The 27,045-nt window shown below is 37.5% G+C and overlaps 1 protein-coding gene across 2 annotated transcripts in view; it reads left to right on the top strand.

Annotated features, from left to right (window-relative positions):
* Window positions 1-25,221, top strand: part of LOC134742664 (cardioacceleratory peptide receptor-like) — a 140,997-nt gene extending 115,776 nt beyond the window's left edge. For both annotated transcript variants that reach the window (XM_063675851.1, XM_063675850.1), the window contains 8 exons: window positions 7,962-8,065; window positions 10,101-10,194; window positions 15,087-15,182; window positions 16,576-16,779; window positions 21,525-21,626; window positions 21,965-22,145; window positions 24,087-24,234; window positions 24,667-25,221. In XM_063675851.1, coding sequence (XP_063531921.1) covers window positions 7,962-8,065; window positions 10,101-10,194; window positions 15,087-15,182; window positions 16,576-16,779; window positions 21,525-21,626; window positions 21,965-22,145; window positions 24,087-24,234; window positions 24,667-24,759 — 1,022 coding nt within the window. In that variant the 3' untranslated portion in view covers window positions 24,760-25,221. The remainder of the gene's footprint in view (window positions 1-7,961; window positions 8,066-10,100; window positions 10,195-15,086; window positions 15,183-16,575; window positions 16,780-21,524; window positions 21,627-21,964; window positions 22,146-24,086; window positions 24,235-24,666) is intronic.
* The last annotated feature ends 1,824 nt before the right edge of the window (window positions 25,222-27,045 follow it).

Genomic DNA, 27,045 nt, shown 5'->3' with positions numbered 1-27,045 from the left:
TGAGTGATTTATTTCCATATTGTTAGGAGAAAATTGACTAGAAATATCCAACAAGACGTATATGTAGACTACATTTACGTATTTATGAAATTACCTTACGTCACATGATTTTTAGAGGCCGGTGTCGATTTTAGTCGCAAAAATGTAAAATTGATAGATTTAGTCGGTGATATTTTACACCTTTTGTAACCTAATTTACACGTCCAGAGTACATACAATAAAATTACAAAAGTAAACATCTTTTAAACTTAAAAACAAATCATAGCATACATATATCTTAAAGCGAAAAACGGAAATACAATAATATATAATGTCAGTCGTAATTATAAATTAAAAGTTAAAACCCAAATATACTACTGTGTTTTTATTTTATTTTTGAATACTAAAACCTTATAAAATAAATAAAAACAAATTAAAACTAACAAAAATAAATTAAACTACGAACTAAACAAACTAAACTAAAACTACCTAAAAAGTCCTATAAATAAAAAATTGGCCCCAGGTCTGTGCCGTCCGGTAGGGTGCCCAGAAGGCTGGCGGCGTTGCCGCGCTGAACGGCAACGCCGATGCGTTGGGCGAGGTATGCTCCAGCCTTCCGGTCACCCGTTGCGTCAATTAGGCGCTTGGCCAACTCCTTATATATGCTGTGCGCGCCTTGACCCCACGGCCCAAGCGTCTCCACACCAAACGGCTCAAACATGCAGCCGGTATCAATGGCTGCATATTTGCGCCGCTTGAGACGCTCGGCCGCATCGGCAGCAGCGCCAGCCCTAGCAGAGGTCCCTGGAAGATGGGACGGCGCGAGGGTATCCACACACGTGGCGTCCCAGACGAGAGGTCGACCCAGCCTCCAGGGAACCAGTGTCATGCCATCTGGCCTCTTCCCATCGTCACGCGCTAGACCCGTCGGTTCTAGAACCGACGGCGCTCCGGCGGTGACGAGGGCCCGGCGCAGTATGTCATTAAGACTGGCGTGGCGTGTAGAGCGGCCGGCGCTCTTGGAGCAAGAGAGGCCGTGGGTGCCAAACTTCGACACGTCAGTGCCGCAGTGGCAACGGTGTGGGGCCACGCATGCCGCCCCCAAGCGCAGTGATACCGCGAGCCTAAAAGTACTGCTGGTCAGCAGATTGCCGAGGTTACTGGAAGGGAGTGCCTGCAGCCATGCGCCAGATTCCCATTTCGTTCCAGCAAGAAGACGAGCTCGCTCTGCAGGGCTGGAGGCCGTTTCATAAAGATTATCACGTACCAGCACGCAAAGCGGCTCGTCCCATTGATGTTGCGAATGGCGCATCTCGGGCAGGTCCTTGTTGGGGCAAGCAGCCTTCCAGCTATCCATGGCTTCTGACAAAAAAGGTAAGTCCAAACTGTTAAACGTGTTGATTTTTAGAATTTTGATAAATAAATTTTGAATACTATGAACCGAAGAAAGGAAGGCAGGTAATGCGATACTAGAAATTTGACGGATCCCAATACCACCGTGTCTGATGGGCAAGGTGGCTTGAGTCCATTGACGGTTGTCCAAATAAATGTTCATGATTGAAAAAACCGTATTTTTTATAAGTTCGTCTAGTTTGGCTAAAAGTTGGGGATATTTCCAAAAGTGACTGCATCGAAGGGCATACGTAAATTTGGGGACAAACAAGCAAAATTTAATGATCGTATAAGCCATGTGGGGTTAATTTGGAGTAAGCGGTCCGAAAAATAACTAAAATTTTGGTGTTTGTCGTTGATATACCCTGGGAAGGCTTCGTCTAAGATGGGTGAACCTAAAAGAAAAAGTGAGCTAGAATCTAAAATTTTGATGTCAGGAGCGAAATTTTGGAATTTAGGAATTGCTGTGTCTTTTTGGGAATTGTCTATAAAAATAGCTCACATTTTGAAAAATTTAATGTCAAACCTATTTGTGAGAATTCTGTGATGAGACTTTCTAGGTCTTTGACAACTTCGTCGACTTTGCCACCCAGGGTACCATCGTCAAGATACCAAACATTAAATTTTGAATTTAGGCGCTCAATAATTGGTTGGATAGCCAGACTAAAAAGAGCTGGACCCAGGGGGTCACCTTGCTGACATCCAACGGAAGAGAATAAGAGGTTATTTTTGAAAAGTAATTTAGAGGGATTGCTATAGCATTGCCAAATAAAATTGTAAAGTTCCGGAATTTTTTCTTTGACTTGTGTCAGCAAGGCGCCTCGATCAACCGAGTTAAATGCATTATTTACATCTACCTTTAGTAAGACCTCGCCTTCCTTTCTTGTAGTAATTTTGAAATAACAAGTACCTACTGGTTTCTATTAGCACGTCTTATTATCTTGTCTTTTATCAGATTTTTTTTTTTAAACAGACTCACTAAATTAGTAATGATTTTTTTTCTGACATTTAAGTAAACGCGCGTAAAGCACTGATTTTATCGTTCTTATTTGTAAATTTCGTAAAGTTTGGACTGCAAAAAATGGTAAATTTGTATTACACATATTCTGCACTTGACCTTTATCAGATTACATTTAAAGTTAAACGAATTCAATTTTCTCCAGAAATTACTTCAAAACAAGTGACAATTTCTCTGAAAATCGACTTAATTTCAACGTAATTTTGATATTTAAACAATCTACAACATTTATTGAAACTATTCTTATACATCAATTTGTATAATTTACCAACATAATTTTTTGATGAATTTTTAAAAACTGCCCCTTCTCTTCATATATATTACCGGTGACGCACGCTCGTGACCTCATTATTAAAAGGCAAGATGAGAAAACGTGCTAATAGAAACCAATACTTGTTATTTAGATATTACGTAACAAAACGTGTATAATTTCAACGACTAAATCTATCAATTTTACATTTTTGCTCCAAAATCGACCACGGCCTCTTAATTGCCCGTACTCTTTTTTCCTCTTTCTTTTTTGTGCTATGTACATTCAAGCTTCCTCTTATACGTTTCTTATCCGATCGTCACGCCGCGCATCCATCTTAGTATCCTCATCTCCGACACTTGCAATCTCATTTGATTTGTCACCTTTATAAACAGTTTTATTTTTTTAAGTTTTTTTTCTCTGCCTATGTTGGTGTCCCACTGCTGGGCTTTTATTTATTTTGTTCAAATCTTGTAAGTTTTTGCAGGAATCGGATACCGGTATTTTTTGTATGGGAACGAAACCGGTATTCTTTCGTTCTTTGTTAACTATTTCATTTCTAATTGGGCAATCTACTAATAATACGAAGTCGTTACCTAAAAACACAACTGAGTATAAAATATATAATAATATAAATTTAGAGATAATAATAATAAAGGAGATACAAATAATAATAATAATAATGGTCGTGCCACGCTCTATTGGGATCGATCTATCATCACTGACAGGACTATTGTAGCCAATAAGCCTGGAGCGGTATTCGACATGCGTTAAGTGACGTTACGTGTTGAACTTCAGTTGAATGGAAGAAATCGTGTGTTGTCGAATAGGTAAATTTGACATTAGCAATCCACAGTTAGGTGACAACGAAACCAAACCGAACCACGACGAGTTCAGAGCCATTTTAAACCGTATAGTAGTAAGAAAACAAAGTTGATTTTTGTTGAATAATTTTTTCAATGAATGAGTTTTGGTTGTACCAAATGATACTTTCCACGGTTGATGAACAAATGATTCATTCCACCACTGTTGAACTGATGTTGAAGCCGAAACTGACAGTTGTGCATCTCGAATAGGGCCCCTGACATTGTGATAATAGATCGATCGCAGCGCCGAGCCGTGCTCGTCGACATCACCATCCCCCATGATGAGAATCTCGTGAAAGCCGAGAAGGACAAGTCCAGTAAGTACCTAGACTTGGCTCACGAGATAACCGCCATGTGGGATGTTGATTCGACGATCATTGTCCCGATAGTCGTTTCAGCGAACGGTCTCATAGCGAAGAGTCTCGACCAACACCTTGAGAGACTCTCGCTAGGTGGTTGGATCAAGGGTCAGATGCAGAAGGCGGTGATCTTGGACACGGCGCGGATAGTCCGCCGGTTCCTCTCTCTGCGGCCCTGACCACCGGCAGCTTGGGCCCTGCCCCGCTGCTGGCGGCACCCTAGGTTAGGTTTTTTATAATTTGTTTATATGTATTTTGTATTGTTTTGTAATTGTTTTTATATTTTACTTTTATATCCATATTATAAAAAACCTAACATAAGAAAATGAATAAATAAAGAGAATAATAATAATAATCTCGACACCCCTGAGCCGTTCACACCGGTGTTGCTCCTGGTCGTCTTTACGACGGCAGTTTCAGGGGCCCATCTAGTCAGCGGCGAGTCACCGCCTGCCTCGATAACGTGTACAAACATTGTTATGGCAGGTGTCCGGACCTCTCAGCAATAGCCCAATCTTTTGACCAGCCAAACTTCAACACCATAACCGGAACTCTTTTCCACTGTGTTTATAATAGCCCCTACGCCTGTTGGAACCGATTTACGGGTATCTATTTGTACCAGTGAATGGGTTCTAGCAGGTGTATTACATAACAGAAAACTTCTCCAAAGGGCCTCTACGTGTTGGATCTGTATCCCCACGCACGCCTATCAAATGACCGGGATGTGTATACCCTTGAGTTTATATGAGATACAAATAATAATAATTTAGATTTAAGTATAATTTAGAGTATAAAATAATTGCAAATATGTGGGTATTTCGAAGTTTTTGCAAAAAAACCGGTTCCGATCCCTCAGTTTTTGTCCAAAAGTCCAACTCTGATCTAACAATTTGGTACGGTTTTAATCCTATTTCGATACGACTTTGTAGATCACTCACGCATCAATCATGAATATGATGCATGCAAAATGAAGTGAATGTCGTGCTTGAGATACGCGTCAATCATCAAGACGATCGTCAAGGTATCAAAACTAGTTCAAACCCGGTACAAATTGTTAATTTAGAATCAACCTCTTGTGGTGACGTTCGGATGTCAAGTACAGATGTATTATTGTTGCGGCGTCATTATTATCGCCTGTGTAGCTGTCAATTTCGTTGATAAAATGAGTGACAGAATGAAATAGAAATAAAAATAATTTATTCGTGAGCACAAACACAAAATAGAAAAAAACCCGGCCAAGTGCGAGTCGGCACACAATTTAAACAATGTATTTTTTATGTGAAATGTCTTTAAAAAACCCGTAGGGGTCGGATCAAAAACTAAGTAATTAAGTCCGACTCACGCGTGACTGCATATTTCTAATAGGTTTTCCGGTGATCTATAGGTAAAGATCTATTTTGTGTATTTTTTTTTCAAAATTTTTGACCCAGTAGTTTCGGAGATAAAGGGGGGGGAATGGTAATTTTTTGCCTATTTTCTTGAATAACTTCTAAACTATCTATCTTAAAATTATAAAAAAAATATATTCGAGATTCTCATAATGAGCTCTTTCATTTGATATGTATCACGATATAGTTTGACAAACTTTATTTTTTCATTTTCTCATTTACCCCCCAAAAATGGCCCTCGTGAGTAAAATTAATTTGTTTACGTTACATGTCCATCTTTGGGTCACAAACTTACATATGTGTACCAAATTTCAACTTAATTGGTCCAGTAGTTTCGGAGAAAATAAGCTGTCACAGACGGACAGACAGACAGACAGACAGACAGACAGACGCACGAGTGATCCTATAAGGGTTCCGTTTTTTCCTTTTGAGGTACGGAACCCTAATTATACAAAACAGAGAAACATAAAAAAGAGGGTGCCACGAAATGGTCTCACCTCAGCATGGTTGCTACCTTACATTTTCATTGTGTGAATGAGTTTTGTCTATTGGCAGTTTTAGAACGAACAAGCAAAAAACGAAAAAAGTAAGAGGGAATCCCGCTGATTTTCATACTTTATTAACGTCATTTTAAAATTACCGCAGTTTCCTAAAATATTTGTTTTTTTCATAAATGCAGTCAGAGACATGCAGTCTCCGATTGAAAGTGAGTTCTAAGGAAAAAAACATGCTTATACGTCTATTACTTTAATTTTAATTACTGACTATGCAAATTTGCCTTGTTTTTTGGTTTCCTCGTACTCGATATGAAAAGTAGATTGTTTAACTCAGGTGAAAGGCATCAAGCATCATTTCATCCCTTTGTTAACAATCTTCTATACTAATAGCTCCAGTTAAGCCTATTGTGACGGAAGGGTAATTAAGGAACCCTATAAGGAGCATGGCCCTACATGCTCTCGGCCGGTTTTGTACCTCTGTATTGTGTAAATACCTATAAGGACATTCCTAAGTTGATACTTAGCCTCTATAACACGAAATTCTTGGCGTATTCCTTGAGGTTCGTGCTACCGAGGTCCTACTTTATAATATAATTATGCTATTTTGTCTTCATATTGTCTTCGGTTACCGCGATAGTTACTCATGAAATAAAACTATGAAAACGGATTATATTGCGTATTTATAATACATCCCGACGTTTCGAACCCTTTACAGCGTTCGTGGTCAACGGGTGACTGAGGAAAAATTACAAAGTGCAAAAATACCCACATACTAAAAATAATGAACAATCATAGACTATAAACTTTAAGGCTGGTTGTACATGCAAAATCGGTTCATAAGGCTAGTAGCGTATACACTACAATTATTTTCAAGTAAAGATATATATATATATACGCGATAAAAACTACGCCGGCTCCAACCCTACACCACGGACCCGAGAAGATTCAATTCCCTCCTAAATTGTAGGAGGGTATCCCAATATGGGACCGTCAACAAACTCGGCGGGACACATCTTCGAAACGGTTCGAAACGTCGGGATGTATTATAAATTCAATATACGCGATATAATCCGTTTTGTCTTATTAAATTGTTTTTGATGGATAAAAATAATATTCCTGTTAAAGTAATAAGAAACTGCCGGGAGCCTGTCTACAAAAATTCAATTATCTTTTTCATTCTTTTCGTAGTGATAAGATAAGATCAATGGATTCATTCTTGAGACTCAATCGAGTCACAAATCAAAAGTTCAAGTCAAAATCGGCTTCCGGATCCATTTTCTTTTTGAAGTATTTGGTATAGTTACCTCAATTATTATTAGACGGGCCAATTTGATTTAAAGTTGTTCTCAAGACAAATTTTTGTGATATGAAAATTTTTATGCTATTTAGGATGTTAGTTTAGTGCTAACACAGAACAATGTCTAACCGCGAAGGCCGAAGGCCTAAAACCCGAAGCGTTCAGGTTGTTAGTGCTTAAACAGAAAAATAGTACAAGTGTCTAAATGCGAAGGCCCCAAGCGTCCAGGTCAGGAGGTTATAGTGCTCAAATACAGAACAATTATAGAAGTGTCTAAATGCGAAGGCCGAGCTCCGCGTAGGGCCGAAGGCCCGAAGCGTCCAGGACGTTAGTGCTTTAACAAAGAACAATAATATAAGTGTCTAAACGCGAAGGCCGAAGGCCATGCTCCGTGTAGGGCCGAAGGCCTGAAGCGTCCAGTTTGTTAGTGCTTAAACACTACTAAATGAACGCTGATAATAAGGGTAATTTTAGCTCCGAATGAGTCGTTTCTAGCGCAGAATCAGCGCCATCTATGTCAGCGGCACATACAGTTTCGAGTAATGGCTACTTTCCTTATATCGTTTCTTTTAGGATTAGCGACATAAATGACATATGTAACGTTGACGTGATTAATTTTAATATGGAGATGCAAAGAGGTCAAAAGTTACAGAATAATGTAAAAAGGTGGTGATAGGTAATATGAGAATAGATTCGATAACATCGATAACTGGAATTGTCGATGAAACACATTGGTCAATCCCTCTTGAAGTTTGATTTCTGCTATGAGAATTCCGCTCCTTGGATATAAGCCATCGCGCCATAACACTTTTCGTTACACCTGGTTTTTGGTCCGACTTAACTCGTATTTTAATGCTTTTGACTATGTAGCAGTCATAAACTACTATTATTTAAACAATTTTTATTTGTCCTTAGATCTTTTCGTGGGCCTCGTGCTGGTGTTCGCAGACATCGTGCAAAAACACACAATAGCGTGGCTCGCCGGGGAGTTTATGTGCAAATTCGTTAAATTTCTACAGGTAAGAAACTTTCCAATCGGTCATAATGTCCATGTGTCATATGTGTCCATGTGTTACACGAAATAATAATATTCATTCATTCATTCATTTATTCGTTCATAATATTTTGTAGCCTAGTCATACTTCGCTCTTTAGCGCGCTCGATCAGTAATAACGAAGCACCGACTGCACCGTCTCTACAGGAAAAGTGTCCCTAGTGAAAATTTTGTTTGCGTTAAGTGTCATTTTGTATGGGATCTTGAGTTTCCAAATCGACCCGCTTGGCGCGCTGTTCAAAATCCCATACAAAAATAGACATAACGCAAACGCGAACGCTCGTCACGCATCCGGCGGTCCAGTTTTCATTCTGATTCTACCTACCTGTAGCACTCAGGTTAAGGTCAAATAACGCTTCGTTACCGTAAATAACAAGCATCCCGGCAGCAACATCGATTTTCACATTTGCGGCAGTAATAACGCGCTGCTGTTATGCTGCTGACTGCAAATGTCAAATTTAATAAAAAATATCTCAATAAAATGAGCTTTTTGACGTTTTCCAGCAGTAATATACCTAATTATAAAACTTAGTGATACTTGACTCCACAGTCAGACTAATTACAGTTTTGTGGGGCTTTGTTAAATTGTAATTTTTGACATTTGATTATAATAAATAAAATAAATAAATAATAATAAATGTCGCGGTGCAATACTGCAGCAGTAAAGCTATTGTTGTCTGAATCCGAAAGGCACCTTTAGACTGTTTAGACATAAACATTTCGTGAAATAAAACTATGAAAACGGATTATATCGCGTATAATGAATTTATAATACATCCCGACGTTTCGAACTCTTTACAGCGTTCGTGGTCAACGGGTGACTGAGGAAAAATTACAAAGTGCAAAAATACCCACATACTAAAATAATGAACAATCATAGACTACAAACTTTAAGGCTGGTTGTACATGCAAAATCGGTTCATAAGGCTAGTTATACACTACAATTATTTTATTATTATTTTTTATCGCGTATATATATATCTTTACTTGAAAATAATTGTAGTGTATAACTAGCCTTATAACCCGATTTTGCATGGACAACCAGCCTTAAAGTTTGTAGTCTATGATTGTTCATTATTTTAGTATGTGGGTATTTTTGCACTTTGTAATTTTTCCTCAGTCACCCGTTGACCACGAACGCTGTAAAGGGTTCGAAACGTCGGGATGTATTATAAATTCAATATACGCGATATAATCCGTTTTCATAGTTTTATTTCATGAGTAACTATCGCGGTAACCGAAGACAATATTACATAAACATTTCGGCAAGAAATCCAAGAAAAACATATTCATTCAATTACAAGAAAACTTGATTTCCGCATGACGGGAACGGCTGGCGCTGTCGATAGGATCAACTCCTTTGAACACGCTTGCAATGATATAATCAAAGGTTTATTCTTATTTATCCTATTAATTTTCAAAAATAGGTGAATTCATCTCATTTTCCTTGTCAGTTTTTATGTAAACCATGTCATTGAAATGAAGAGTTCGTGGGAAAAACGATAAGATATTTTTATCAAGCTGCTTTATTTGCTTTATTCAGAAAACCCTTTATCAAAGATAGATATAACTCCGTAATAGATGGATGCAATTTAAGGAAAACACGTGCCTCGAAAATCACGAAAATTTGATTCTCGATAAGATGGCGCCACTACCTTTGGCCTACTCTTGGATAGATGGCGTTGACGGTTTCGTTTGTTATTTAACAATTTTAACGAATATCAGTGAAAGAACATGGGTCAAAATCATATAAAAATAATTTATGCAAATAAAAGAAATCATTATTTTATCGTATTTTTATAAATCTACATTTTTAGTTTTAAAGTGTGTCGATAGATGGCAGTGAATTTACTGTGATTACAAAATTTACTATGATAGTACCGCTCTATCCTATTTTCCTTTTTGATGTTATTGAGGAACAATGGCGCGCTGCAATACTGAAGCTATAACGCTGATGCAGTCTGAATCAGAACGGTACCTTAACAGTGTTTCTGTTGCAGGCCGTGGTCATGTACGCCTCTACGTACGTGCTGGTCGCACTGAGCATAGACCGATGTGACGCCATCACCAATCCCATGAACTTCTCCGGCAGTTGTGAGTAAAACCATTCATTCACCATGTTCTTATCTTAGGCACTAACCCTGTCCTAACTTGGACACTTCCGATTCCTGAAAGTAACGTTCAGTTTTAGTTTCTCAAGTTGCCGCTGGCGCTAGCTGCAACTTTATTCTATTGTTAATCTGAATGACAATGTCAGTCAAAGAGGTACTGTACCACAGAATAAGTAATAGTACTACCGTACAGAAAGGACACTTCCTACAAACCCAGAGTTTGACAGCGATCCAGGGTCGAATCATGGTGCCACTATCCCTTTCGGCTATTTAGGGTTGTCAAAATTCAAGTCATTGTCTTATCTGTGGTCGTGCATGCAAAGAGACGTCAAGTTGTGTCAACCCTAATAATTGCTCGGAGCAATGTCGAGCCGAGCGAAGCCGAGTTTGCCTAAAAGGAAGAGTGTCCCACCACTGACTGTACTGCCCATTCCAAGTGGCAATAGAGAGTTTCATAAGTGGTAATTAAAGATAAAACTTACTCATACATAATATAGAAGTTGGGTGACAGTGCAATATTAGATACCATTGGCCTGATCTGATGATGGAGACAGGAGGTGGCCATGGGAACTCTGCGATAAAACAACGCAACCTAATTTTGTTTGGGGTTTTCAGAATTCTCTCGATGAGTAGTTATCTGTGGAAAGAGAAGTACAGTCAGCGATAAAAGCTGTACCAAAAATGATTGCCAAAAACTTATTTAATGGCAAATAATTGGATGCTGATAAGCAATAATGTGTCAACCCACAAAAACTCAAAAATGAGATTTTAATGCCATATTGTAGCATTTGTAGCTGGTCCGCTCGACTTCATTTTGCAAAAATGACCTTAGTGATTTGAAATTTATAAATATACCAAAAGAAGGAAAAAAGTTAACACAAATCCGTTAACACGTGTTGTCTGTTTTGCATTAATGCGTTTAGTACCTTAACTTATTACAGTAATGGGGAAAACGCATACTAAAATTTCAATAATGTCTTAAGAGAGGTTAATTAATTATTGCGGAAATCACATTCCATTAGTTCTGTTTTACCAGAAGCGTTTTGAAGGTAAGTGTTGCTAAACTTACTTGTAATATGTGTTTATAATATGTAATTTTACGAATTTTGTGCACAAATCTGTAAATTTTTGCAGTATTCAAGTAGTTAATACTAATGCTGATCGAAATAAAGTATTTATAAAGCGTAATCACACTAGTTTTTACTGGTTTTTTTTATTGAGTAAAGTTTGCCGAAAAAAAATTAAACAAAACCGCAAATTGCTGTAGTTTTTCTTAGCAATTCAGTTTAAATGCCATGTTCAACAATTTGAATGTATGTACATTTGTAAAATAATGTTATTCTTGTAATTATAATGATTTAAAATAACTAGTTAGACTTGAATCACTCTTGCAAATCGAAAAAAATATCATATCAATGCATTATGAGGCTTGATTGATTATTGCAAAACAAAATTTATATTAAGTTAGTATTAAACAACAACACTTTACGTGCTATAACGGGTTGATTATAAGTTCAAAGGCACATTTACACAATTAGCAAATAGCAAAACTGTGTTAAGTATATTAAAAAAAAAAAAAATATTGACACGTTCTTGAGAAAGTTTCACGTCATTATTCAATTCGCAATAAACAAAAAGGGGTTTATTGCGACAAATTTAAATTTATTTCGAATATTATAATTATAAATCACTAGTATTCATTGTATTTAAACTGACAAATACAACAGTTTAAACAAAATCTTAAATTTTTAGAACTAACACTCAAAAACCACCAAAAAATCATTAGACGCCATTTTCTCAAAATGGTGCTTATTTGGGTTAACACATTATTGCTTATCAGCATCCAATTGTAGAATCACTGCGATGACAGTAGAATAAGCATTACTGTTTAATGTAACCAACAAGCCAATGAAACCGCAAAATAAATATATTCAATTTACTTATCCTGAGCTCTGCGAAATTTATTGTGTTTATTTCAGTACACAAAACAGTCGTTAACTTTTCACATTTAATTTACACAATTCGCCTGCCTTTCATCTAGCTTTTAGCGTTTTTTCATGAAATATGGTGATGATGTTGATAAATCGCTGCCCCAATATTACAAGGTTCTATTATGAGTTATGATTAGTACGTAATTCTACGTGTCTTTAGCTATATTTTCCTGCCACCAGGATCTTAATATCATCAATTAATAGTCCAAAAATCCCGATATTACATGGTTCTATGTTGTTGTTATAAAACTAACAATATCAAGGTCCTATGTTTGTTTGATTATTATTATAAGTGGCTATATCATAATATGTGCCATTCTCAATCAAAAGGGTACTTATTGTCGGTTGTCAATAAGGCGCTATTTCTATATAGCTTCAATTTGAAATCAACCTTATTGACAACTGACAATGTGGTACCTTTGGGTTGAAAACGTCACATATATTGAAATACGATAACCTTTCACCATCAAAGTGTATTGCATTGCATGTATAAAATGATAAGTCATATATGATATGATATGATTTATATGATCTATATGATATGATCATATATACCTACTTATAACACTAATGATATAATACCTAACATATGATAAAGTCTGAATATTACTCACCATTAAATGTAATTATACTCATACAACGGGTAAATGACTTCCTAGATTTTCAAAAAGCAGGTTCGGGGCTAAAATACGCACTGGTGCCGTTCTCTATAGTGACGGTAATAAAATTCTCTCAATCGCTATTTGAAGTGAGCTACAAGCAGTCACACACAGAGGAATCATTTAATTTTTTTATTTAAAACCCCAAAGAACCCGAAGACAGTATAATGGAAATATTTGTCATACTCCAAAGATTAAAAAAACCGGCCAAGTGCGAGTCGTACTCGCGCACGAAGGGTTCCGTACCATTACGGAAAAAACAGCAAAAAAATCACGTTTGTTGTATGGGAGCCCCATTTAAATATTTATGTTATTCTGTTTTTAGTATTTGTTATTATAGCGGCAACAGAAATACATCATCTGTGAAAATTTCAACTGTCTAGCTATCACGGTTCATGAGATACAGCCTGGTGACAGACGGACAGACAGACAGACAGCGGAGTCTTAGTAATAGGGTCCCGTTTTAACCCTTTGGGTACGGAACCCTAAAAAAGCAAATACACCACCGTAATAAATAAAACGTCGAAAGTGTCTAATACATACTTAACTTTAAAATAATCGCGCTTGTATTTTGTAAACGGAAAAAACTTATAAAGTGTTATACTTTTATTATACTAATAAGCAAGGAGCGGAATTCTCATAGCAGAAATTAAATTTCAATAGGGATTGACAATTAAATCGACTATCGATAAATATTTGTCATAACACGACATCGTTTAAGTAATGAAATTAGACTTTTGGATTAGCAAAATATTGGATAAACCAGAAATAACATTTATTTTATGCTTTTTTAGTTATTTTAAATGAACTCCACAATTAGAGCAATATAATATAGTGGAAGAATGTGCATTGTAACTTAGACAAGAATATTTCTTTATCGATTTGTTTATCGTTTTTCTTTTAGGATTAACCATGTTAGTAACAGGACACCGGAATGACTTATGAAAACGCTAGCGGCATATGACATTACGAGTATGTATCGTTGACGGGATTTATTTTCATATGGAGATGCAAAGAGGTCAAATGTTACAGAATAATGTGAAAAGGCGGTGATCGGTAATATTATGCGATTCGATAACATCGATAACTGGAATCGCACAATGGTCAATCCCTCTTGAAGTTTGATTTCTGCTACGAGAATTCCGTTGATTGTCAAAAATTCTATGCCTTCCACAGCCTCTTAAAGCCTTCGGTAAAACCTTTCACTATTTTGTTATTTACAAAAATGACTAAAAGTTTTCTCAACCATATTTTATTTCCTTCCCAATTTAGGTCAAATATTTTTTGTAATAAGTTTTTTTCCTAGAATGTGTAAGAAATTTTATTATATAAATTGCCTACACGTGTATGCCTTTGGCATTTAGAATGTAAAATATTTCAAATTCTTTACTTATTCAATTTGTGAACATTTGTTTTATTGATGTTTATCAGTCACGCGAAGTCTTGAATTTAATAAAGTACAATCATTATTTCTGAAAACTTATATTGATAGCGTTTTAGTAGAAAATGTTTGATATTATAATTTTTTGGGACAATTTTCTATGTACTCATTTGTTTTTAATACCAAGTTTCGGTGTGGGCTCTCGACGGCCGTAATTGTGACCGCGGGTGAGTTAGTATTTCTTGTCGTGTCGAACGTCATGTATTTCATTTTCCCGATTCAGATTTAAAAATTTGTTATGGTTTTGAAAAGAGATTGAAGATCAAAATTAATTAAGTGGTAAAATTAACAGTCAAGACAGTGGACCCAAGGGTGGGACTTGAATCCACGACCACTGGATCACTCATCTGAGCTACCAAGACCGCACCCAATCCAGAGAATATTTCCACCTTATATGAGCCATGGGAGGGCCTAGCGACATTCACCGTAAGTCTTAAACTTTTTAAACGGCTACAGGAGTTCCAAGTCATATTGTAAATTCACCAGTAACGATCCCATCGTCTTGGTGATTAGCGCACATCTCACGCACGACTCTCTTGACTTGACGGAGCGTCGTTTATGCGTAATTGGGCGCAGTGTGTAGGTATAGTTGTGTACCTATATCTTTATGTATTTGTGACATTCTTAATCAAAAGGTACCACTTTGTCACTTGCCATAAGGATGCTCTGACAGGTTATTCGTATAAAGATACAAGCAAATTTCGTCTTTATAGTAAGCGACAAAGTGTTACCTTTTGATTGAGAACTTCACATTTGTTTAATTATTATTATTTTATTGTTTCAGGGAACCGAGCTAGGGGCCTAATTGCGTCAGCTTGGATCATCAGCATAGTGTTTTCCATCCCACTTCTGATATTGTACGAAATTAAAGAAGTACAAGGTAAAGCATTGCACGTTGTCTACTGTTTTAAATCTACTCCTTATCTTGAAGTTGCTACATTAAAATGAAAAGATTTTTTTAAATATGTAATATTATGTTGTAATTAGAGCCCTGTAATAAACATGGCTTTGAACGAGTCTTATCTTATGAAGAAGTTGTCAGGGTTAATCGGTATTTTTGAGACAAGCTAATTTGGTTGTTCAATAACTGAAAATGTGTATTTAAAAGGCTTAATAATTAAAATCCATCATTGTTCTTTAGTCCTACATTAGGCCAACAAATTCTATTTTTCCGAAGAATTAATTCCCAGCAAGCTGGAAATCGTTTTAATATCTTCATTTGGCTCTAACTGCGTGTAAACCGAGTTTGCTCCATCCCAGGACGTGTACATAAATTTTTGCTCTTTTTCACTTTTTTGCTTGTAGATCGAAAACGGTACGTCAGATGGTAAATTTGTTCTAATCATGATGAAAATTGATATTTGAGGATCCGAAAGGTACCTTATAATATGAATACGTAGTCTAAATTGTAAAGAATGTGGCCGCCACTTTAAATTTTTTTTTAATGTAAAGAATCCTAAAACGCCTTTTTACCAGTCTGCTCCACAAAAATTTGCTGGTAGTGCCATTGTAATTGATGGTGGGTTCCTTCTACATTAAGTGGTTTGGCAATCCAAGGATTTTTTTTTCTCCTAAGGCTACCAAAATGTATGCACATACATGGGAATGGAGCAAACTCCCGGACCCGGAGGGAGGACCCTTTTGGACCCGGGTATGTCCATAAACTACGTCCGGACCTGGGTATGTCCTTAAACTATGTCCAAAAGAGAGGTATGGGCACTGCGAATGACATCTCGCTTTGTGTGGTAGGGCACAGGACAGCGGATGTCATTCCAGATCTAGAGCAGAGCCCAACTGGGGAAGTACCTCCACCTTACAGAAAACCGCAGCCAAATAACACTAGACCCTACTCATAGTGTTGTTTTCCTGCCGGTGAGTAAGGTTGCCAGAGCTCGAGGGAGAGGAGTGTTAGGGTCGGCAGCGCGCATGTAACTCCTCTGGAGTTGCAGGCGTACATAGGCTACGGAGACTGCTTAACATCAGGCGGGCCGTATGCTTGTTTGCCACCGACGTAGTATAAAAAAAAAACTGATTACGCGCATTTAGGACTAATTAAGGAAAGTATTAAAAAAAATCCAGCTTGCTGGGAATTAATTCCTCAAGACGCTATTTTTGAATCTAATTTGATTAGCCTACATTGACTTACTTCTTAAAAAATATTATTTCTAATAAAACATATTTGATTGTATCGATTCCAGTGGGATAACACTAATTTCGCTAGGACCTTTGTCTTCATCGACAACACTTACACTTTCCTGACAATTATATTATAGGGCAACAACAGTGCTGGATAGATCTCGGCTCGTCCGAGAGATGGCAGATCTGGATGACCCTAGTCTCCGTCATGATCTTCGTGCTCCCCGCCCTGGCAATAGCGGCGTGCTACGCCGTCATCGTCATGACCATCTGGACGAAGAGCAAAGCGGTCGTCATGAGTCCGCCCGTGAGCTCTAGAAGGACGAAAACTATGAATAATGGTAGGTAGTAATATCTTCGTGTTACGCCCTGGCTATAGCGGCGTGCTACGCCGTAATCGTCATGACCCTGGACGAAGAGCAAAGCGGTCGTCATGAGTCCGCCCGGCAGCTCTAGGAGGATGAAAACTATGAATAATGGTAGGTAGTAGTATCTTCGTGTTACGCCCTGGCTATAGCGGCGTGCTACGCTGTAATCGTCATGACCATCTGGACGAAGAGCAAAGCGGTCGCCATGAGTCCGCCCGGCAGCTCTAGGAGGATGAAAACTATGAATAATGGTAGGTAGTAGTATCTTCGTGTTACGCCCTGGCTATAGCGGCGTGCTACGCCGTCATAGTCATAACTATCTGGACGAACAGCAAAGCGGTCGTCATGAGTCCTCCCGTCAGCTCTAGGAGAACGAAAACTATGAATAATGGTAAGTGTTAAATTGAAATAGATGTCATATACGAAAGACCTAACCCAATAAAGCCTTAGGATTGTTTTCATAATTTAATAAAAGAATTGATAAAGTATCACCACGAAAATAAAAATAACAACTCATTTATTTATACCAAAACCCGTTATTAATGTTACATTGAAATCATTGTTAAGTGTTAACTGAAAATACCTAAAGGTTTTTATTAATATTACTACATCTTAAATGTAGTAAATTCGCATCACCCTAGTGCGACCTACGTTTGTTTTATATCCCATATGAGATGTGTACACTCTAGTTACAATAACCTCTAGTTAAAATAAGAATTGAAACGCCCATTTGCAACACAATTATATATTATTATATTTAAACGTATACATGTTAACACGATAAAGGATTAGAGTTTTGAATGATTCACGGTTAGTTTCACTAGACTTATATCGGGAGCTCATAAATAATACAAAAGGTAATCACGGTCTATATCCCGGTCAATATAAGTCTACGATAAAGGATATTGCAAAAATAAAAAGCCTGACAATGGCCGCGGCTTATATAGGTCTCAGGAAACCCGTAGCCCGCGATGTGTGCATTTTAAACCGGGTCACTCACGTATTATTAAGTCGAATAGCTCGACATGTTTCGGTCCAATTTACGAGGACAGTCTTCACGGAGACACGACACGTCTTCACTGGTCTGGTGGTCCTCGTAAAATGGACCGAAACATGTCGAGCTATTTTAGGTAGGTAGGTAGATAGGTTTAAAATAATCTAATATGTTTGAGTCTCACGGGAGTTTTATAGTTAAAATCTACCATGATATTGGGTAAACTTTCTTGCTTTCCGCAACACCCGCCTAAAGGATAACAGAATCCAAGTCTCCGACGTTAAACTATTGTTTTCTGATTTTCCATTTCGGTCTCTCTTGTAATATTGTAATTATGTAAAATATTGTATACCCGAAAAGGGTAGCCGTTGGTACTATGTACTATGTATCATTTTAACATCATGTTTGACACGGTAAACAATAAACTTATTCTTATTCTTATCTCGTTAGGAATTCCGTTTGCCATTTTCTCCATAATATTTGTGGCATTGTTTGAATGTTTTGCCATGATGAGTGATACTTTGACTTCTCTGTCTGGTTGGATTACTCGGCAGTAGAGTACTGCTGCGTAGGCTGACATTGATGCATCAGCCATGCAGTCCCACTAACTCGCTGTTGTTGGTCCTTCCGATCCATCTCTCAAGTTACACGTTTGACAGGTGCTCTATACTTCTTTAACTCTTAGAGTTTTGAATGATTCACGGTTAGTTTCACTAGACTTATATTGACCGGGATATAGACACATTGCTGCGGTCAAGAACAATGACGTTCGCAAGTCAGCTATTGCTCAGCATCTCCTTGAGTCGGGTACAGATCACTGGATCGAGTTGCATAGTCCCAAGGTCATTTCGACAGAACGCCACTATATACCAAGATTGGTAAGAGAAGCCGTTGAAATTCACAAATACAAAAATTTCAATCGTGAAGATGGGTTTAAACTGTCAAATGTGTGGAATCCTGTGATTTGTTTGTGTAAAAAACGAGTGATATCCGAATCAAACACGCGTAGTGACACCGTGAGTGTAGTGTGTTTGGACAGACCAACGAGTGTGAACGCGACCGGACCAACAAGTGTGAATGCGACCGTTGGTAACGTTGAAAGTGAACGCAGCCGACGCGCAAGAATGAGGGTAGACAGAGCGCTGTCTACACAACTTTGACACTCACCCGCTATCTTCAGTCACCCGCGAACATGATGCATGTAACTGCGTCGAAATATCGGGAGCTCACAAATAATACAAAAGGTAATCACGGTCTATATCCCGGTCAATATACCTATAAGTTCTTTAACTCTTTCTTTATAAAATACTAACGACCCGCCCCGGCTATATATATAAACCTTCCTCTTCAATCACTCAATCTATTAAAAACCGCATCACAATCCGTTGCGTTTTAAAGATCTAAGCATACATAGGGACAGACAGACAGCAGGCAGCGACTTTGTTTTATATTATGTAGTGATAGATCGGTATTTTAAATTAATAATTTTGACAGGTGCTAGTTTTTTTTTTCCAACCTTAAACTATCAAATCAGAGAAAGTCGTTATATTTATGAAATAAAACTATGAAAACGGATTATATCGCGTATATTGAATTTATAATACATCCCGACGTTTCGAACTCTTTACAGCGTTCGTGGTCAACGGGTGACTGAGGAAAAATTACAAAGTGCAAAATACCCACATACTAAAATAATGAACAATCATAGACTACAAACTTTAAGGCTGGTTGTACATGCAAAATCGGTTCATAAGGCTAGTTATACACTATAATTATTTTTCAAGTAAAGATATATATATATACGCGATAAAAACTACGCCGGCTCCAACCCTACACCACGGACCCGAGAAGATTTAATTCGCTCCTAAATTGTAGGAGGGTATCCCAATATGGGACCGGCAACAAACTCGGCGGGACACATCTTTTCAAAACATCAGAATGTCCAGCATTATCCAACACTAAGGTCTCACAGTCTATGTCTCGCTTGCTCCTTTATCAGATGGACTACAGGATCCCAAGCTGGTGGGTCGTTATATTTATATTAAATATGATTTGTTTTTCTTGTGTAACATTTGTCCTTTGGTAGCAAATGTACATTTTTCATAGATCAAACAACCGTATGACCTATTTATTCAATAACATTTAAGTCAACATCAATTTGCTAAATGTGTAGTTTATCTTATGCTCACGTCTCCTGACAGTCTTGACTGACTCAGTATAAAATTTAACGCTGATTCGATCCCAGCCGGGTGCGTTACATAGCATAACGTTGTTATCTCTCTCTATCACTCTTCCATATTAGTGTAACAGAGACAATTGCATTTCGTTCGCTACGGAGCGGTAACGATTGGCATCATGTCTATGCACCCAGGGCACTGGAGGTTTTGGTACTTAATTTTGTATCATTCAAGATAAATATTAGCTCGGACAAAGTGCCAAGAAACACGACCTTATTGCCGTAGTGCCTGCAGGTTTTTGATACGTTGTATGTGTCAATATTTAATACCTTGACTGTACTTTCGCATACGACATCTATTTCAGTTAAGTAAAGATTTTTCGTAAGTCGGAATTATCCTGTTGACGTAAAACCCTAATTTAGCTTATCTGAAAAGATAATGATATTATCACTCAAAGAAAACAGGATAAGTACGTCAGATAATTAAGTCTGAGAAGATTATTACAAAATGGGTTTACCGGAAACAACGGAGTACTTTCGTTTCCCTAACGCAAATTAATATAATTACTGAATCAACGAAACTTTGGGGTTTCTTGTTAGTAAATCAGGTTTAAATTAAACCGCCGATTTTGAACTGGTTTTGATGCAACCTAGTCGATCATCTTGGTGATTGACGTGCACCTCACGCACGACTTTCACTTCAGTCGTTGAAGTGAAAGTCGTGCGTGAGGTGGTCACTTCATTCCACGACAAAACTTATCAGCGTGGGCGATCTTCAAGCTCGTATCAAAATAAGATCAAAACCGTAACCAGTTATTCGATCTGAATCGGGTTCATGATATGTATTAATGTGAAGCATACGCGAGTTATGTCAAAATTAGATCGAATTATAAATTATTAGTAGGTTTTTTGGTGTTAATTAAATACTTATACACTGATATTCGATAGCTTTTCTTCAGACAGCTAACTATAGTAAAGTTGACAAAACATATTTCACCCCAATCGATCTCTCGAACTTCTACCATAGAGAAATCAGTAAGCATAGAGATCTCACTCCATACATCAGTTTTGTTACCAAAACGCTTATTATTTTCGTAGTCGACATCTAGCGTCAACTAACGGATTTATCAGTACTGCTACTTGACAATAGATGTCGCGACGAACGAACAGTCTAATGCTCAACAATTTTCAGCTAATATTATAATCGGATTAACCTGGAACTTTATTTTCAACTCCTTCTGCTTAATATTAGTTGTAAATTGTTGAGAAATATAGTCTTTGTCAGTCGCGACACTCTTGACATCTAGTAGTGTCAAGAAGCAGTGCTGATAAATCCGCTACTCGCCGCTAGATGTAATGTAAAATAATAAGCGTTTTGGTAACAAAAGTGATGTATGGAGTGAGCACTCTATGCTTACTTATTTCTCTATGGTAGAAGTAAATAAACGATTCGGCATACTAGTTCGAGAAATCGATTGGGGTGGCTTAGTTTTGTCAACTTTATCTATGCTTCTACTCATCAATATAATTTCTGTATAATATTTCCAGGACACGCGGAGGGTGACCTAGACTCCAGGCGTGCCAGCTCACGAGGCCTCATACCCAGAGCCAAGATTAAAAGCGTCAAGATGACATTTGTCATCGTGTTCGGTGAGTATCTTATTTCATTACTAGCGACCGGGGCAGGTCGCTTCGCCGGGGCTTCGCACGGATTACACAAAACCTTAACAAATTTTATATCCAGACCTTCCTCGATAATCACTCTATCGATAGGTGAAAACTGCAGGAAAATCCCGTTCAGTAGTTTTTGAGTTTATCGACCCATGTCACCGTGATGACCGGATGGCTGAGCGGTCTAGGCATCTGTCGCGTAAACACAACACGCTGGTTCGATTCCAGCTCTGGACACTAGAGGCCTTGGGTCATTTTTTCCTTCGAATATAACATATATCTTTATCACAAAATCACACGAGGATAATTTCTTTCAGTATTCGTCCTCTGCTGGCTCCCGTACATCGGCTTCGACTTGCTGCAAGTGTACCACTTCATCCCGCAGACGCAGACCAGCATGGCCATAGCCACGCTGATCCAGAGCTTGGCACCACTTAATTCAGCCGCTAATCCATTGATATGCTGCATGTTTTCGCCTCACATCTATATGAGCCTTAGGTAAGATATAGCTGGACGTATTCCCCTTCTGGCATAGCCATAGCCACGCTTATACAGAGCTTGGCGCCGCTAAACTCGGCTGTTAACCCGAAGATTTGCTGCATGTTTTCGCCTCACATCTATATATATGAGCCGTAGGTAAGCTATAGTTGGACCTTTTTCTTCTCTGGCATAGTCATATTAATGCTCCTTGACTAGTTACGGACTGTTTGCGTTCTCACGCACACACGCACACCCTATACATACATATAGCCACGCTTATACAGAGCTTGGCGCGCCGCTAAACTCGGCTGCTAACCCGAAGATTTGCTGCATGTTTTCGCCTCACATCTATATATATATGAGCCGTAGGTAAGCTATAGTTGGACCTTTTTCTTCTCTGGCATTGCCATATAGCCACGCTTATACAGAGCTTGGCGCCGCTAAACTCGGCTGCTAACCCGAAGATTTGCTGCATGTTTTCGCCTCACGTCTATAAGAGTCTTAGGTTTCCAAAATAGCTAAATTACCTCATGGAAAAGTTTCGGAAACTGCTCATATTTTTGTATGAGAATTTCGAATATTTCAGAGAACTTTTCCAAATTTTTAGAAAATTTTCGCAATCCGCAGATGGACTGTTTTATGAAAAATTGTAGATCACTTTTTTGTAACATATTTTTTTAAATTATTTCAACTCGTGATTCGTCACGAGTTCTTTCGATCTTAATATAACAAAATGTCCTAAAATTTTCACTGTTGACAGCTGACAAAACAAATTGATAACAAGATATAGCACTCTAATAGGTGAAGAAATGGGTGAAGGTTTTTGAACCTTCTCAAAAACATTATTCCACTTTTACAATTTTTTTACGCTTTACACAACAGGTTTTACTTTAACAAGCGGAACATTATTATCTACTTTTGTTTCTATTTTTATGGGACATCCTACACAAATCTAAAGGGCCCTCCACACATGCTCGAATCACGGCGCGAAGCCGCGAACGCGTGTATGGAGCCTAGTTCGCTGATTAGCATGTCTGTGGAGGGCCCTTAATAACAAACCTATATTATGCTAGTGGTTTCGTTAATACAACCCATTTTTTTGACAGAATTACTTGTTAATATCAACATGCCAGGGAACGTTGTAACAATCTATAACCCATTTCCGCCGTTATATCTTTGAAAAACGGCTAAAATAATTCCCATTTCCGATACTTTTTCGTAGAAAGACAAAATTTCATTAGAAATCGAGTCTAACGCTTGATTGACTAAAAATCTTTGAAGACAGGGATATGATTATCACATTCTCTTTATTTAAAAAAGGTATAAGTAAAGCTAGTGAATAAGTAATTCCATAATGTTATTACATTACGGATGTAATGTAATTACAATAAAGATCAATTGTTAACATCAAGTGAATTTCCAATTTCACTGTTCCATTTCGAACGTTAAATAATAGGACATAAGGACCATTCTTTATGTCCTATTATTTATCGTTCGAAATGGAATTCACTTGATGTTAACAATTGATCTTTATTGTAATTACATTAATCTGTCTATTACCAAGTCACTTTGTCCCCTCTTGATTCAATTTTGTGCAACGTTTGAGGGTGCGCTCCCAGTCAATAACAATTAATAGTAGTTAGTGAGGTACTAATATAATATGATTAAAATATAGTTCGAAGCTCTTCCAACAATCAACACATAATCTAATAAATTTACAAAACAGTGATTAGATTGTTGGATTTTAAGTGTACATCAGTGTCGAGAAATTACTTCTAAAATGTCATATGTAAATTATGACACATAATATAAACTATAAACTTCACAAAAGTGATAAATGTAGATACCCATTTATTTGTAGAACAAATTAGCACCTTAATTTCCAATGTAAATCAGCGGCATTCACGAATATTTTGCTGTCTTTCCGCACATGTATCACAAATTACATCGATTTTCTAGACGAGTGCCGCCGTACCGATGGCTGTGGTGCAGCCGGCGCCGGCGCCGACGCGGACGCGGCACGTTGCGATCACGGTCCGACTCCACGGCCAACTCGGACCTGCTCAGCCATTCGACGCATGCGAGAAGATCGCAGTCGGTTGCTGTGGTAAGTACACTGGCAATAACTTCTTAGTATACGGTCAAGTAATTTGATTTCCGAACAACTTTGTCTCTTGTCATCGGCGCAGACGCCGCACGTTGCGATCCGTCCGATCTCATTCGACGCATGCGAGCGGATCGCAGTATGTTGCTATGGTGAATACTAGTATACACTGATATCAAGAGTTAGGAAGAGTAATCTGACTAGCTGTTTGAAAAAAATTATGAAGCATAAAAATGTGTTTAAAAAGGCAAGTAAATAAAGGTGCATTCATACCGCAGTTTAGCAATGTTGAGCAAAACGGTAACATTAGGTAACTTACTGATACTGTCTGATACACGGTGTTGCTCGTTGCCCCATCAAAGTTAACTCGCGGTGTGGATGCAGCTTAAAACAAACATTGTTGATTGATTTATTTATGATAATTTGACGTTTCAGTCGCTGAACCGCACGCGCAGCAGTAGCGTATCCCGCGCGATCCACAGCGACCGGCGCACGCAACTGGTCGTACTGACGTCCGTGCGCGACTGACGACTAAACCACACGGACGACGTCATGCTGTAGATAACATTATGTATAGTAAGCTGCAATATATTATCTGTCAGTGTCAAAAGTGACATTTCTTCAACCAGAAATCTCACTTTTATTTTTTGCAAGCAGATACTCCCGAAACAAACAGTAGAGAAAACGATACTATTTTTTTTAATTAGATAAACAAAAAATTTTAGCGGTGAATTTTTCCATTTATTCTTTAAAATACGGTACGCCTCATGGATGCATCATGCTGTGTTAAAATAGTCTAAGTTAACTACATAGCATTCAAAAGAAGCGTGACGGACATCGACCGACATCCAGATGTAGTGCATACCTAATTGTTTTCCATCGTATTTTCTCGGAAACCTTCGTATTTGTCATTCCACTTCAGTCAACGTTAGTACTTTTTGTACCGAGATTGCCTGAAATAGCAAGACACGTTAGTACGTTTCCGTGAAATTACGATGGAAAATAATAGTACTGCGACTGACATCCGTGCGCGACTGAAAGCTAACCGACAAGGACGACTTCATTCTGTAAATAACATTTTTTTTTATTATAAAAACAATATGCATAATTGCACATTAGCTTTTCCACCCTGAATATTTTCATTTTAATGATTGAACATGTAACAAAAATGTATTTGAAACACACACGCCTGTTGCAATTTAAAAAAAGTTAAGTATTGTTTTAGACTAACAATGACAACTTAATTATATAAAATGCACGTGGATATGATTGATTCAATTGTACAGCAAGCTCGTATTTTTATTTTCGTGAATAATGATAGATGTTAGATAATAAGGTTAAAAATTTAAAAAAATGTTAATTCTAAATAGCACTATAAAAAAAATTGAAAAATGTTTATATTGTGTTTGTACTTTAACGTTTCGATTACATTATATTAGACATTTGTGCCAAAGTGCATTAATTATACAAAAACACACGTATAATAAGTACATATAATAGTATTTGTTCGTAAAAGGATACGGTCGTGGATTAAAAGGGAACCAAAACATTCTGTAACTATTCTCTTTCCGCATAGACTTGCGAACTTCGTTGTTCGCAGTAGGCCCTCTGGTAGCTCTTCTTTGATTAATCTATTTTAAATATCTACCAATAAGGCAAAGCAAAAGGAATCATGTTAGCTTATCAAATGAATTTTTTTTAAACATATTATCGACACGTGTCGATTATTGGAACAGTCACGTTTGTGAAAACCTACTTCAACACCAACAATTTCTTTCAAAATAGTTTACATAATACTTTCGTTATAACAACTAAATCCCATAGTTCTTATAATAACCCGTTAAAAACATCAAATTCGAGTAAATCATATCACATCGGGATTATTAACAAAAAAATGTACTCACTTCCTTAAGAATTTATATAAGAAATTCTGTTATTTTCACCAGATCTCTAGCCGCACTGGATTTTCACGCTGCCGTTTTCTAACAAAAAGACGGATTTCGGTATAATTTCAATGGGTGCCAGTCATCAGTGTTGCAAAATTAAGGAATCGGTTTCCTCCTCTTATTATCTTGGGTTAAAAAAGTGTCGGTTATTGGTTCTTGTCGGTCATTGGTGCCTCTACGTCAGATACGTCTAAAATAATACATTGTAAGACTGCCATATATTATGTAAATCCATATTGTAGTAAATAAAAAAGAATTATTATCAACGAACGTTAAATTAATATTATTTTATACTGTGGTTGTTTGACAGTGAACTTTTTTTATATGAATGTAAAACTTATTACATAAACCTTGATAACTACTTAAGTACCTACGTTATACGTACGTATAACGTATGTACCTATGTATGTTTTTAGGGTTCCATTCCCAAAGGGTAAACCGCGACCCTATTACTAAGACTCCTCTGTCCGTCTGTCTGTCACCAGGCTGTATCTCATGAACCGTGATAGCTAGACAGTTGAAATTTTAAGTATTAATGTATTTTTAATGTATTTCAGTTGCCGCTATAACAACAAATACTAAAAAGTACGGAACCCTCGGTGGGCGAGTCCGACTTGCACTTGTCCGGTTTTTTTTACTGTTACGTCTAATAGTATATTTTTGTTAGTTTGTTTAAATGTTTATTAATAAAACGAAAACACAAAGTCTATCTATCATAATTAAATGTTTATGAATGAATACAACAAGAGCCGGAGAATTGTAGAAAACCACCTAAAACAGGTGGCACCTTATAATGTTTCTACCTAATTGGTATACATTTTCTACCAAAGATGAAAATAAGATATACTTTATGTATCTTGCATCTGAA

The sequence above is a fragment of the Cydia strobilella genome, chromosome 7, assembly GCF_947568885.1.
Source record: "Cydia strobilella chromosome 7, ilCydStro3.1, whole genome shotgun sequence".
Lineage (NCBI taxonomy): Eukaryota > Metazoa > Arthropoda > Insecta > Lepidoptera > Tortricidae > Cydia > Cydia strobilella.
Note: the sequence above shows the minus strand (reverse complement) of the source record. Positions and strands in the feature narration are given on the sequence as shown.